This window comes from Hipposideros armiger, unplaced genomic scaffold (genome assembly GCF_001890085.2).
Source record: "Hipposideros armiger isolate ML-2016 unplaced genomic scaffold, ASM189008v1 scaffold_278, whole genome shotgun sequence".
In the NCBI taxonomy this organism is placed as follows: domain Eukaryota; kingdom Metazoa; phylum Chordata; class Mammalia; order Chiroptera; family Hipposideridae; genus Hipposideros; species Hipposideros armiger.
Window position 1 is genome coordinate 974147 of NW_017731628.1, and position 15862 is coordinate 990008.

The 15862-nt window shown below is 47.6% G+C and overlaps 1 protein-coding gene across 1 annotated transcript in view; it reads right to left on the minus strand.

Moving 5' to 3' along the window:
* TNFRSF11A (TNF receptor superfamily member 11a) overlaps positions 1-15862 on the minus strand; it is a 63544-nt gene that overhangs the window by 47056 nt on the left and 626 nt on the right. The window contains exon 2 of the mRNA XM_019657690.1: positions 15705-15851. Coding sequence (XP_019513235.1) covers positions 15705-15851 — 147 coding nt within the window. The remainder of the gene's footprint in view (positions 1-15704; positions 15852-15862) is intronic.

Below are 15862 nucleotides of genomic sequence, written 5' to 3' on the forward strand. Positions count from 1 at the left end.
CCATCCCTGTTTACTCATAAGCTGGCCATGTCGAACAAAAGCTGATGGCAGGGGATGTCACCTGGGTGATAGGAAGAAAGTGGTTTTTTAATCAAAGAGGTTTATTTTCTAAAAGTATGCTTTTTGATTTTACACAACAAAGTACTTTCTCATGGGGTTGAAGTTGTGACAGCGGTCCGAGTCATTTCTGCGGCTTTCTGTCTGGGGGTTCAGTCAGTGACACAAGCCACACTTGGGTGAGGGCACAGACAGTTTACTCAGGGCGTCTGCTGATAAAGCGGCTGCTAGATGGTATCTGTCAATAATCCTGTTAACTAGGGCATAATTGAGTTATGACCAAATGCCCTTCTAGACATTTTCATTTTAAATAAATTGATAGACAGAATTTCAAGCTTACAAATTTACAGAGAAAACAGCAGACACAATTTTCTTTCATACAAACCAAAGCTTCACATTTCATGCTTCAGAACATCATGCAAGCATTTATAAAGATAGTATCTTACAAATTAAAGAGATAAAGAGAATAAAGGGGCAGCTTTGGGGGGGATCTCCTGGGTACCCCAATGGATCACCTGATATACTTACTCCCTGGGGCGTGTTCACCCCAACTGGGAGACCGCTAACTTAGGGAACACATTAAAAGCATGGAGAGCCTGAGTTATACCAGCCAGGTCCTTGGTTTAAGTCATAACGGGAATGAATACAGAGACTCAGAGGGTTTAAACAGAAAACTCCCTGAGTGTTTAAAATATAATTCATCTCACAGAAATATATTTCACACACAGCTCTTGAAAACAAAAAAAATCCTGCTGCCAAAAATGAGGCTCAAGTAATCTCTGAGTGATACATTATCAAAAGATGTGGCTAGTATGAGAAGGTTGTGAAGAAAACAATGAATGTCACAAACAGTCAAATTATAATTGACGCGCTACTAAAGGATTTGGGGCATTCTACAATGTATTTCATGTATATGTTTCCAGTGATAAAGAGTACTCAACACTCCAACTCAAAGGCATTCATCACAGCTGGTCAAGTTCTGCTGGTCTCATTGAAAATCACAAATATGATTCAATCCCTTCCCCACATACAGAGTACTCCCCACCCCCATAAAGAGGTTGTGAGTTGATAAAATAATAGAGTAATGCCAGTTATTCCTCTGCCTGAGTCATTCGCCTTTATCTTGTAAAATGATTCTTCACATAATTATAAACAGAAGATAGATTTTTGTCGAGCCTAGGGTTTAACAAGAGAAAGCATCAACTTCTTAAAGAGCTCTGCTATCTTCACACCCTCAGAGCTGTCTCTACTGGGCTGTCGTATGTACTGTGCAAGGGAAAGGCTGAGTGTGGGACTAAAGGAATTAGCCCATCCCAGCCGTCTCAAAGCGCTATGCACAGGATGACACAGGCACAGATAGAGAGGAAAGACAGAGAATAACAGATAATTACAACAAAGTAGTGACTCTGGATCTTGGACTATATTTGAGGAGGAAAGAAAGTAACTCATTTCAGGGAGGTGAGAAAAGGCTGTCTCCCGTTGTGAAACATCAAATTTAGGTCTTTCTCTGCCTGTCCTTTTTTAATGCCTTTAAAAATTTTAACTTTGGAGTACTTTGATTAAAATTTTTTTTTGAGTGTGGTAAAATATACATTAAAATTTAGCATTTTAACCATTTTTTAATGTACAGTTCAGTGACATTAAACATATTTACAATGTTGAGTAACCATTACTACTCTCTATTTCCAGAACATTCTCATCAGCCCAAACAGAAACTTTCAACCATTAAACAATAACACCCCCCTTCCCCCCTGCATCTAGCCCCTGGTAACCTCTATTCTACTTTCTGTCTCTATGAATTGGACTGCTCTAGGTACCCCATATAAGTGGACTCACATAGTATTTGTCCTTTTGTATCTGGCTTATTTCATTTGGCATAATGTCTTCAGGGTTCATCCATATTGTAGCATGTATCAGGACATCACTTTTTTTTATGAAAGAATACTATTCCATCATATGTATAGACCACATTTTGTTTACCCATTCATCTGCTGCTGGACACTTGGGTTGCTGCCACTATTTGGCTATTGTGACTAATCCTGCAACAAACTTGACACTTGAGCATCTGTTGGAGTCCCTGTTCTCAATGCTTTGGAGTTTCTACCTGAGTCATATGGTAATCCTATATTTAGCTTTTTAAGCAACCACCAAACTGTTTTCTATAGTGGCTACACCATGTTAGGACATCCCTCACTGGCAATGCATGAGAGTTTCAAATTCTCCACATCTTCACTCATGCTTGTTACTTTCTGGGTTTGTTGTTGTTGTTGTTGTTGTTTGGTAATGCCATCCTCATGGGTGTGACGCAGTTTCTCACTATGGTTTTGATTTGCATTTCCCTAATGACTAATGATGTTGAGCCTCTTGACCATTTGTAGCTCTTCTTTGCAGAAATGCTTGCTCAACACCCTTTGCGATTTTTTTCTGGGGTAATTTAACTTTGTCCAGATCTGTTTGCATGACTTGATTTGGCTGTTAACAGCACTGACTCATTCATTACCCAAGATAGGAATGGTATCAGAGGGCTGTAAACCCCTTAGGTTCATTTTCACCGTCTTGAAAGAAATCCTTGATTTTCCTATTTAAGAAAAATTCTGCCACTCAAAACAGCATCACTGCATGGTTCTCGAGAAAATAACCCAGGAGGTGCAGCATTTAGGTAAGACATGCTCAGTGAGCTGACGACCTTACAGAGGGACACGATAAATGTACATTCATTTATTCCTCAAAGATTAACTGAACACATACTATGAGTCAGTTTTAGGTTCTATAGATACAGGCGATGGCCACCAGACAGAAAGGGTCCTCCCTCACAGTCCATGGGAGACGAGTAACAATAAACAAGCAAACCGTGAAATCTGGTTGTTATTACTGTTATGAAAAAAAATAATAAAACAGAATCAGTAAAGTGATGGGATTATGATGGGGAGCCTCTCTGAAAAGGTGACATCAGTGGAGACCTGCATACAGGGAGGTAGCAAGATAGCAAAGCTGGGAGGAGGGGCATTCCAGGTGCATGTAAAAAGCGCCTGCGAAGGGCCTGGGAGGGAGTGTGCGTGACTTACTTGATCAGAACAGCAAGAAGGCCTGTGCGACTAGGCAGCGAGAGGAGGGTGGTGTATGAAGCCACACAACTGATTACATAATTTATCCCAATCGCGAGTGAGTATACATATTCACATATGCACATATTCACATATGCACATATTCACATATGAATATATCTGTAGCACCAGGACTGTGGGATGCTGAGTTTAGGTTCCTGTGGGCCATCGCTTTTCCCCATTAAGGTTTCAGCAATAAGCACTTCGTGCTATGTTCATTCTATTTGCCATAGATTATTTTTTAATTTTTTATTTTTTTACTTGTGATAAAAATACACATAATATAAAATTTACTACCTTGACCATTTTGCCACAGATAGTTTTGGAGTAGATATCATGTACAGAAAAAAAAAATATCTGACTTAGGTCAGGGTTGATTAAAAAAAATAATAAAAATAAAAAATAAAAATAGGACCGGCCAAGTGGCTCAGTTGGTTAAGAGCTGGCTCAAGAGTTTGAGCTCTGAGCAACAGGGTTGCCAGTTCAATTCCTGGCCCGAGCTGAGCTACCGCTGAGCTGCCAACAGGTGGCAGGATGGCTCAGCTAATAAAAAAAAGATTACAGGCATCTGGTTAGCTCAGGTGGTTAGAGTGCAGTGCTCATGACACCAAGGTTGCCGGTTCGATCTCCACATGGGCCACTGAGCTGCACCCTCCACAACTAGATTGAAAAACAACTACTTGACTTGGAGCTGATGGGTCCTGGAAGAACACACTGTTCCCCAAATAAAAATAAATAACCTTAAAAATGTAGAGTAACTGGGGCCTACTACAAGCCTTGACATCGTCACCATTTGGACTGAGCAAATTTTAAAGAATTATCTTGAAAGTTGCTTTTTAGGGACCTATCAGCATTGCCCCCGACCACCTTAATTCCAGATACGCTCCTTAAAGAAAAAGAAAAAATAAAAAGATTGCGGTACTTATTCAGACAGGAGCATTATCAAAGGGCTATTGATTTTTACTCAGCCCTCTTTCTCACTTTTCTCACAATGCTTTTATTATCTCTGCTCCTAGTAAAGAAAACATGTGGCCCGAGGGAAAATTAAGAAATAACCTTGCATTTCAAAACTTTAATTGCAAGTTTCTTTGTCTTCTAGAGAGATAAAGAGTTTAAGAAGTTTGCAGCTGTGGGCTACCTGGAATGAAAGTGCAAGGAAGGTTTGTTTCCTAAACACAGGAATCAGGATGGCTTTGACTTGTCCTTGTATTATGTATGACTCAACCTGATTTCCCAAAGTCCCAGTGAATGCCCCTTTATTCTCCCAGTGTCTAAGGCACTTTTTTCCCTACCGTTCTTAGGTTTTTGGTTTTAATTTGCATTCGTTTGAGATGAGAGCTGCCTTCTCATCGTTCCTATGTAAACATCAATGACCCCTGTGCTTCCAAGAGCACATTGGCCTGCTGGGGGCCAAGGACCCTCCTAGGCTCTGCCTCTGTTCTGGGGGTGCGCCAAGCTAATAAGGACGTGAGCCCCCAAAGTGGCCAGGGAAGGGACTAGACGAACCCCTGGCCCTCAGAGTCAAGACCAGTGCCTCTCAGATGTGCACAGAACCACCTGGGCTTCTTATTAAAATGCAGATTCTGATTCAGTAGGTCTGGGGTGGGACCTGAGATTCTATGTTTCTAACAAGCTCCCAGGTGATGTGACGCTGCGGGTCTTTGAGTAGAAAGGTCAGAGATTATGTTAAAGATGAAGTCGGGCTCCAACAAGGCTCCCCAGGCTGCAAGCCTGCTCAGCCTCACCTGCGTCGGCTTCTCGTGCCCTCTCCTTAGCAGCCCTGCCCTTGGCCTAGAACACACTGCAGCCAATTCCTCCCGAAAGCCAGCGCGTGGGGTCCCAGTCAACCTTAAGGCTGTGTCAGCTCTTAGGCTGAAATGTGAAATCGGTGACACTGGCCATTTTGGTTGCGCCTGCCACCTCCCTCATGCCCAGATCAGTTAGACCTTCCTGCTAGACGGTCTCAATGCCTGCTTGGACTTTCTCCTATTCTCGTCCCTTCAACACTCTGGCTGTGTTTTGTTTTATTTGCTCTTTCTGGTACACCGTTAGCTTGCAACTAGATCCTCGCATCTGCCCCAACTCACCTGTCCCCAACACGTGTCATTAGATGTCCCTAGAGAGCTTTCAGGGTCATCCCTGCTCAGTATTCCAGGGTAACTCTATGCTCGCTGGCAGGCCCAGTCCCCGTAACTGGGTTTGCATTACCTGTCCCTGCAGATCACCCACTGCTCACACACACCACCCTACTGGCCACACTCACTCCGCCCCTTAGCTTTGCTCATGCCCTCCCTGTCTTCACTGTCAACCCAAAGGCCAGCCCTTCCTCCCGGCTTGGAACATGCCCGGCCTCTCCTGAGGAGCCTGGGGACTCTGGCCCACCAAACCCTCTACCCTTCCTGACTTCCCACCATGCCTATCATGCGTTCCACATGGTAATATCCTTCAGTGTCCTCACGTGGCCACCTTCATTAGAAGCTCCTTCATGAGGATGCCTATATCCGTGTTCCCTGAAGAACTAACGAGGCCAGAGCTGGCTACTGCACAGGAGCACACAGGATGGAGAATGCAGTAGGAGGCCCTCTTCCTCGTGGTGGCTGGGCTGGGGGCACAAGACACCACGGCCCAGCCTCGGGAGTGCTCGCTGCCATGCTAGCCTCTCTCCATCTATCGTGCTTTTCAAGATTGCCCACCCCACATCCAGCGCTGCCCCTGGGTTCTTTTGAACCTGTCCCTCCTCTTTTTTTTTGATTCACACAGTTGATATTTACCTTCTCTTATCTTAGCCATGACTGACCTAAGCATTTTTAAAAACTAAAGTCAATCCACCAGTGTTGATTCAGTATCTGTGAGCAACACACTGCTCCAGGTACGGGACACTGATACTTCTCCACTCCCCTGTTCTCAGACCAGTGCTTCTTAATCAATAGCAGGCATAAGAATCACCTGGACATCTTAACATGCAGGTTCTGATTCAGTAGGACTTGGGTGGGGCCCGAGGTTCTGTGTGTCTAACGAGCTCCCAGGTGATGTAACACTGCTGGTCTTTGAGTAGCAGGGTCAGAAATTACATTAAAGACGAAGAGGCAGATGTTCCTCCTGTTCCGGACACTGCACAGTCATGTCCGTTTATATAATGAAGGTTAACAACCGCTGTTCCCATCGCGGGATACAGACACCATTTATCAGGACAGAAGGGAGAACTGGCCCTGATGAAACACCTGCTGCACTCGGCCGGGGACTTGACTTTCCTCACCTTCCAGCATCCTCGCAAAGAGGGCACGCAACCTGTTTAGTTGGTGAGGGATGAGCAGACAAGCCAGTACTAGGCATGTAGCAAAGGCTCAAACTCTTGTTAAATCGATGAGGAATTCTTCCTGAAGGAGGGTTGTGATGACATAATTTCCCTTCACAGAAGAATATCATAGTTTCCTACTAGCTCTGGATCAAATTCACACTTCCAAGCATGGACTTGGGAAGGCGCTGCCAACTTCGTGCAAAATCAGAGATACCCTGGGGAAAGGCGGATGCAAAATCAAGGTGACCAGTCTCTTCCGGGGCCCCAATTCTCTTTTCTAATAGAATACAGGTCGGCCTGACACAACACAGCACGCCTCTCATGCCTGCCACTCGTGCTAGGGAACGCGGTGCCTCTCACACTGGATGAGGCCTCTTTCACGAGGCCACTCATGATTCCCTCTCCAGGGGGGCGCCCGTCACTCCTGCATTCCCTCACCTGTGAGGACTGCTCTGCAGAGTTATGACAACCCGTCGGACATGCATGTTGCTCACTTGTGATTTTACACTTAAACAGGAACTCCACGGCCTGGTCACAGGGACCCCAAACTGGAGCATGGAAAACCTGAGCCCATCGGAAGGGGGCAACGTTTCATGGTTTCATTGTTAGATTTTTAAACCTTGCGACCATTAGAAATGAATGGGTGGAAGTTTAAGTCCAAGGTTCCAGCTGTGTCCCCACGGAATTTAATCGCCCCTGTATCTTATGCTTCATTGCCATGGGGTTGGGGGTCTGTTTCTAGATCGTCTGCTGCTGTGCACAAGAACCATGTTATTATCTTCTACCCAAACTCCACTGGCGGCTCTGATCTCACTCCTAGAAGCTGGAGGCCTGACTGGGACCCAGAGGCTGTATATGTGCTATCCTTTCTTATTCCAGTGTTTCACCTACTACTTAGGGGAGTGTCTTTTAAGGTACTGGAAAACATGTCGCTCATAGAAATGATTTAGATTTGTGCCACGTTGACACATCAAAGCAGGAGCCCCGGGGTCATTTGGGCCAAGAGACGAGTCTGCAAATTCACTGGAATTAGAACACTGAGACAGAGAGAACCTGTACAACACGATAGCACTACATTTAGCCTCTCACTGTGTGCGGCTCTGGGGCTCGGAGGCCTTGGCTCCCCTCCGCAGCCCGCCCCTTCCCCATTTCAGCACAGGGTCTGGGAGGTGGTGGGAGTGGGATAAAGGCAGCCCCCGCCCCCACCCCCATTATGTCTGGATGGCACAGGAGCGGGGCCATGGCGCAGAGGTACATGAAGTGCGGCTTAATTCTGGTGGGCCGGGGGAAGGGAGGCGCAGAGGACTCAGAGATGCCTTTGCTTCAGGAAGTGGCAGAGATGATTCAATATGTCACATTTCTTTTCCTCCTGAGTCAGGGATCAAATGGCACATGGACCCTGAACTGAGAGTTCTCAGGCTGCCTGTTCCAACTCAATTAGCCTTAAAGTCACAGCATTTTTCTTTCTGCTGAATAACAGTGAATAACAATGAGTTATTATTCTAGCAGACCTCCACAAATGCAGATTGGTTATGATGTTTCTCGAAACACCAAGCAGCCTGCTTCTGTCCCGGCATTCCTGGGGGTCTCTTCCTCTGCTCCCCTCGCCTTCATCTAGTTCACTGTATCAGCAGTATCCCTGAGGGATTAAGGCCTTGCCACTGGGGCAGACCCCCGGGGGGAGTCCCAGCTCTGCCACTTATGGGCTGTGCAGACATGGGCAAGTCATACTCAGCCTCTCTGTGCCTTGGCTTTCTTACCTTCCTGGCAAGGTGGGGTGAGGATTAGAGACAATCACTGTAAGGCATCTGGCACACGACTGGCATACAGGAGGGGTTCAGCAAACGGCAGGTACTTTTATCATATATTAACCAGACATTACTGACAGCAGAGCTCAGAGCCGGATGATGGAAACCCATGGTCTACAGCAGCGGTTCTCAGGCTTGAACCTGCATCAGAATCCCCAGCAGAGGTGGTAAACCAGACTGCTGGGGCCCCCGAGTCTCTGATTCATGGGCCTGGGGTGGGGCCGGAGAAGGTGCATTTCTAACCAGTTCCCAGGTACTGCAGACCTGGGTCCAGGGGCCACACTCCCACAGGCAGAGCCCCAACTCCTGAGGATTGTTCACACAGCCCTTTACGACTCCCCCAGCGGGCCTATTCCTTTCCTCGTCCCCTCGCCAGTCCTGGGCTTCAGATATCCAGGCTGGACATGATTTTGTCCTCTATGCTCTGCTCTCGGGATCGTAGCCCTCCTTTCAGTATCAGACCATGCACGACCCGTCCAGTTCTCCCCATCTGGTCCCGTTCGGTATCCCCTGGCATCTCGCTTGTTCCTCTTTTGGGGTGTATTAGACCCACGGAATTGCAAGGAATGAAGACTGTGACATCTGATCTCCCCTGTTCGATGGGGAGCTTCACGGGTCCGAGGCTGTGTGGGGTAACTCCGATGTTTTCCACAGTGTCTTCTGGGCGTTTGTTTGTTTGTTTTTGGGTTTTGCCAGTAAGTGCAAAACAAGTATCCATTGAATGGAGAGGACAAAAAGCTGACAGGTTAAGGAACTAGAATGAATAACCCTGGGCAAGGGGAAGTTGCGGGCTAACCATCTTCAACAATAGGGACATTAAAATAAAGATGACATTGACCAACTGATCTTTACTCCAAGAAAGAACAAATTTGAGGAAATGGGGTCAAACTGTGGCATATTCGACTTAGTTCTGCTCTGGGGAAGTTCCTGACATTGAGAATTATTAAATGATCAACCGGGTTACCAAGGGTAAGTGAGAAAAATCTCTGCTAAACTTGAAAAAATAGAGTAAGATTATCTCAGAAAAAATAGAGTAAGATTATCTCAGTTACGATGAAAGTTTCAGATGGGATCCTGCTTTATACCTTGGGTACAAAATTGAGAGGCAGGAAAGACCCTTTGTAGGTTTCTTTCAACGGGATATGAGTTTGGCAGCTGTTTGTGCTACTTAAGGATACACTTTTAAATTAGCTGGTAACTATATTACAAAGAGAAACACAGTTTTTTGGTTTTTTTTTTTAATCAGTAACTTGGGGAAGTGGTTCATTTCCCACTGGGAGGGGGGGTGCAATGAGAACCCAAACCACCCGATGCTGTGATACTAATAGGATTTATGCAATACCACACGTCCTCTCTTCCCATTTTCCAGGTTTAACAATCACATTTGCAAAAAGTTAAAGTTATTCTTCCTCATTTTTAATGGAAAGTCATTAAATTTCTGGTAGCTGGAGGAAGCGGCTCTTGTCCTCTCGACACTGAACAGGAAATGTAATAAGTTATTATTACCCTGATGAACTGAAGGGGTAGTTTGTGCAGTCAGTTCTTCCTGCCGCTTTGAAACCTGGCAGCTCTGACTGCGTTTGTGCCAAATGGGCCTGTGTATCACCCACTAGGCTAGGACTTTTCTGAGTGGGGGAGGCAGAGGGGGGCTGGGCAGAGAGGAAGGGAAATACTCATCTTGGGCACGAGCAGTCCGCCAGGAAAATGTGTTTTATGCAAGCGACCCTTTTTGCCGAGCTATGGGTCCAAGGTAAACACTGTTTCTGCTGGGGGCAGGTGGCCTATCTAAGGCCAGTGTGGGAGGACCCCGGGTCAGGTCACACCTGCTCTGACGCTGGACCCTCCCGGGATCGCTGGCTGCTTCTCTCTCTTTAGTCCTCCTGAGTATTAGAGCTCTGCCTACATCCTGAACGCCAGTCAAGACACCTTTAGGTCAGGAAATGGCTCTAACTCCCAGAGCACACAAGCTTCCTGCCAATCCCAACACCTTGGGGGCCTTTAGCTTGTTGACCTCCATAGAATTTATGGAACTCTGTGTTGGCCCCACCCCCAATAAAATAATCCGAAGCTGAGAGACTCAACATTCCTCATTATTGTTTGTTGAGGGGAAAAAAAAAATCCCTTTTTACTTGAACCTGCACAGCATTTGATTGGGGCTAAGACAGAACTGTTCTTAATAAACTGTGAAAAAGACAAGCCAAACAGTCAGCTATTTGCTCTGACATCTACCACATCTTCTTTTTTTTTTTTTAAATAATAGGTCCAAGCAGCCCACATCCTTTGCCCCTGTACTGTCGGTACAGCACAGCACCGCTGGCTGTGCACTTGGCTTCTCCTTTCTCTCACCACTGGGCTGACCTGATTCAAACCTTTACTAAGCTCTTCGAGAACCATGGCAGTGGCCTTGCTCCGCCCCCTGGACACCCCCCCCCAACACTCTTCCCCATAATGCACACGTCTGATGGTGTCCCTCCCCAGCCCACAACACATCGAGATAAAATCTCAACTATTTTGCTTGCACACAGGCTTGGGTGCTGGCTCTGTCTCCCTCTGCCCGCGCGCCCTTGGAGTCCAGGACGCTGAACGTGTCCGAGGAGTTGCCTCGAAGACACTGCACTGTCAGGCTTCCCTGCCAGTCCCACCACGAGACCCAGCACTAGCCGCCTTGAACCCCGGGCCCAAATGCTGCTCTCTCGTCCCTCTTTATGTGCTTCTGACACACGGGACCATAGGTAAGAATGGGATATTTTTCCAGATATTTTCAGACAGGTTAAAAAGCAGTCCTTGTCCAGGGTGCCCACCGCATTTGGATGACACTCCCAGTCACACAAGCACCCTACTGCCTTCTAATTATCTGCACACACTGAGACTGCGCTTCCTAAAGACAAGGCTGGGCCTTGTGTCTGCCTCCCTAGCCTGCTGCAATGTTCCCCGCGCACCAGGTGCTCACGTTGTTTAAATAAATACATTTAATACTAATTCCGTTTTCTCACCATTCAGTGCCATGAAGGGGCAGCCCACAGAAATCACAGGTTGAAAGTCGATGGCAGCCCACAAAACAAATATAGATATGAAGTTATCACACACACACACACACACACACACGCAGAAAGCGTGTGCGCTTCACACTGTGGATGGGGGTGCTGCCGTGAGAACAGCAGAGCCAGCCAGCCCTCGACGACGACTGAGACAGAGGGAGCGCTGGCAGGCCAGTCTCGCTGGCAGGAAATAGGCTGAGAACAGCGCTCAGAATGAGGGCAGATACTGCCGTCGTGTAATCTCACTCACCGCCCACTCAGCCTTCAACCTCAAAAGCTCACTAACAATTTCAGATAGGCCAAGTGCTCTGTCTCGCTGAAGCCCACTGTCTCACTCTTGGTTTCTTTGGGCTCAGTGCTTTGGGGCAGAAAGGGTGAGTTGAGCTTAAACTGCCTTTCCAGCAATGGATCTTATAGGAAGCCCTCACCCTGCAACCAGAGGAAACGCAGAGAAGGCGAATGGCTTTCTACAGACCAGGTGGAGAGTGTAAAGGTGTTTGGAGGGAAAACCACCTGTGGGCAGAATCCTGCCATGCCAGCTCTGGATGCGTGGACTGGGGCCAGGGGGCTGTGCTCCAAGTAGCGTGCTTCCCTTGCGGGCTGGCGTCAGTATGCTGCAGGCAAATGGCAGACAGGCCATGGACTATGCTGGGTGGCCACCTGGCCAGGGGGTAGGTGCCCTGAGGATTAGATCACCTGCAGAGCTGATGACCACCAGGGCAGGATGCAGACCCACTCTGGCAAAAAGAATGCCTAAACAGCATTCCTAGTCTACTGAACACCCCATGTGGGAAAAACACTAATCTTTTTTTTCCATGCACTTCAACAATAGGAAAATACAATGGGGGGAATTTTAACACTGACATGGCAGATAGAGTTCCCGCAGCACCTTCTTAAAACAACACTGTCTGCAAAGGAGACCCTGGCTTGGAACTCCCCTTTTCATGGCCTCATAAAACACTGATTTATTGACCTTCCAAGATACACCTTTATTGTTTCAGTTTTCCTGGTGTGAGAATTTCTGGTAGATAACTGAGAAAAGCAAGCTCATATTTCCTTATCAACACGGAGAACGCGTTCATATTACCGATTTGCCATTTTCTGGGGAGGAGAGGGGAAGTGACGGGAAGGAAATAATGGGGGAGGAATTTGACATATTTGTTATTAACAAAATGAACTAACAGGCCACTGAGCTGTGTGTCTGTGGTTCTCCAAACAATTTATTACCATATGCCGAGCCTTTCCTCTAGGGTGGGACGGGAGGCAGGGAGACTGCGATGAAGGTGCCAGGCACCCACCTATGGTACAGCCCAGAGCCCCACCCTAGGGGATTTCCTCTACAGGGTCTCCCCACAGGCCCTCCAGGGCCCTGTGGCCTATCTGTTTCTGATTAGTCTCCTTACCATGTCAATAAGGGCCATACAAGTGTTATCTCAAAAAGTATAAATGTTTAATGCCCTGTCTGTTTGGTGGGGCTTCCTGAATTAAGGGCTTTGTGCTATCTGTAAAGTCATAAAAGTATGTGAGGTGTTTTTTGTTTTTTTTTTGGCAAGATTCCTATAAGCCTAAACCACTCACACCATCCTCTCAACTAGACGGCTTTCTTCCTCAGCTGCCTCTTGGAATCATTTCTTCTCTGACCCTTGATTTCCTACCCATTCCCCAAAGACCACTGCAGAAAACCCCTTCCTCCAAAGGTCCTCCCTGATCCCCCAGCTATAGTTAGTCACATCTGTTCTCCACCACCCTCAGCTCTTCTCTTATCACGGCCACTTTATTATTATTACAGCTTGACCCGTCTTGTCCTCTCCCCTGGACTGCGACCTGTGAAGATACAGCTATGCCTCCGACTCATTCGTCTTTCACTAGCACAATGTTTTGTAGCCCATAAATGTTTGTTGGCCTGGGTATGAATGAATCTGCCCTTAGGTATTGGATAACTGGGGATAAACATGGCTGTGTAGAACCAATTACTTTAATGAAAGCCATGTGCTTCTATACTTTCTTACTTGGAATAAACAGCAGACCTGTCAACATAAAAACTTAAAATGTTTTTCTCTGTAGGCAAAATACTCTTCTTATGTCTGAAAACAAATTCCTTCCCAAAGACAAGCAGGCAGAGATACAATCACAGAAAGGTCTTAAAAGGCAAAACTTAATAGCCTTCCAGGTAAGTTTAAACCAAATACAATACTTGCAGATAGAGCACTTTCTAGAAGCTGTTTTTGCCAACTATTTTACAAAACCAATATCCCACCCCCAACCACGCAAAATAATTTGTAAATCCTTGCCCGGTGTGTGATAAGTAACATCAATAGGTTGCCAACAGTTCCTTTTTCTGAACTAATAGAATAGTCAGCCAAAGAAGCAGTAACTGAACCTACAGACTGCTTGTAACCACAGTATCTTTGGGAGATAAGACTGCATTTCCACTTTCACGGTTAATGGGTTCCCACTGGGGAGACTGGGCATAAACAATATCATTTGATTAGAATGCCAATATTATTTGATTGTTTCCTGTTTAGGTATGATTTAAAAATGCACACAACTCAAGTGGCCTAAAGGGAAAGCGAGGGGAAAAGCACTTGTTGAAAGGCGGCTCTGAAAAATAAATTTGTTTTGATAGAATTTGCTGTTAATATTGAAACCTACTGCATGTTATGCATGTGTGTGTGAGAGCAGTTTTTGTAATAGCAATGTGAGACGCTTTCCTTTTCTTTTTCTTTTTTCTTTTACCCTCTTCTACCCGGAGATTCGTTTTTAAACTGAGCACCTGACAGGGTTTTCTCTGGTGGCTTAGCTGTTCACTGAAGCCCTGGTAGCACCCTGTCCAGCCTGTTGGACACTTCATTAAGCAACATCTGAAGTGCTTAAAATGAAAAATTCCATTAAGTTTTTCCGCCTTCTCTTCCCTCAACCATTCTAAGAGACGCATACACATAGGAAGGAAATAGAATGAATTTTCTGTTCCAGCCTACGGCACATTCCGGTTATTTTTGTGAAGGCTTTAATCCCTGGCTGGCTTTCCCCCTCTTCTCACCCCAAACACAGTCTGCAAGTGGCTCTGAGGTCTGCACGGGATTCTGGGCTATTCTGCTGACCGGTATTGACAGCAGCCGAAGCCACTTTTAACAGAGAAAGGAAGTCTGGATCTGCTGAAACCAAGAAAACCACCACCACCCTCCCTTCTGCGGAACCTCCAAATGCGCTCGGTTGCTGTAGTATTGGTGGTGCTGAGTTTGCCACACTAGAGCGCTTCTCCGTGGAGACATAAAATCAGTAACTGGCTTTATTTAATTGGCAAGTGTGCTGAGTGATCTGATTAATTTCTTCCGACAAGAATCGGGGAAGACGCTCATTTGGGGGGGCACCCCTAGCACCCTTCAGGCTGAAGCTCTTCACCAGCATGTGGTACTTTCTGAGGACGGGAGGGTGCGGGGAGAGGGGGGAGTCCTGAAGGGAGCCGCAGCAGGGCCTGCCACCCGTGAGGCTAACCACTCACTGTCTCGCGGTGCGTATTGGCCCAGCCCAGCTGAGCTCTCAAGGACCTGGGCTGTTTCTGGCTTCCCGACTGGCTTGAAGCACCGCGTGTGCCTCGGTTTCTCCAACTGCAAACAGTATTTTGTCCTTACACCATCAAAGGGGTTCTGAGAACAAGTGATTCTACGGTTATTCAGGACCAGAATCTGAACCGGTGGACCTTAAGCTACTTGGGAGGAAAGTTGGAGTGGAGAGGGGAGACATAAAACAGAGGGGGGCAGGAAAAGGAAAGGGAATGTCAGCTTTTCTAAAGAAACTGCCCAGTTCGGTTTCCCGCACGCTCCAGACAGCCACGCGAGGCGAATATTGCTCTAACCTTTAGATGACCAAGGAAGCTGAGGTGGGGAGAGGGTGCGAAGCCCAGTCGGAGGGACCGACCTAGAGCCCCCCACCCCCACCCCGGGGGCTCAAAACGGCCTGAGACCTCGTCTTTAGGAGTGGCTACCGAATGTGGGCGTTGTGTGCGCCTCTGACTTTGCTGCCTCGCATATTCTGTTCCCAGGGGAAGCAGCTGTGTCTACCCAGCAGCTTCTCCGCGTGGGAACTAACTGGGGCTCCAGAAATGTCTGGGGGAATAAACGACACCAAAGCCTGCCACGAAAGCGGGCTGCTGGAAGCGCCCGTGTCCGGGGCTGGGGTCCCGTCATTCCCCCCGACAGCCCCCAATACCCCATCCACGCGCCCTTTGCTTCCTGCCACTGTCCAACCCTCGTCACTGCCTCCCCGGGTCTCTGTCCCCCAAATGGTCAACTCTTGCTTCTCCGTCCAGGTCTCGGGACGTGTCCCAGCCCCCGCACCCCCGTCCTTGTCCCAGGTCCCGAGAAGGCGCCGGGGGCCGGCGGGCGTGCGGCCTGCTTACCTGCAGCTGGCAGAGCAGCGCGCAGAGCGCGAGCCACGCGGGCAGCGGGCGGCGCCGCCGGGCGCGCGGGACCATGGCCGGAGCAGCGGGCTGCGCGCCGCACTCTGCGGCCTCTGCTGGCGGGGCGGGCGGCGGGCTGTCCGGGGCCTCAGAGTCCG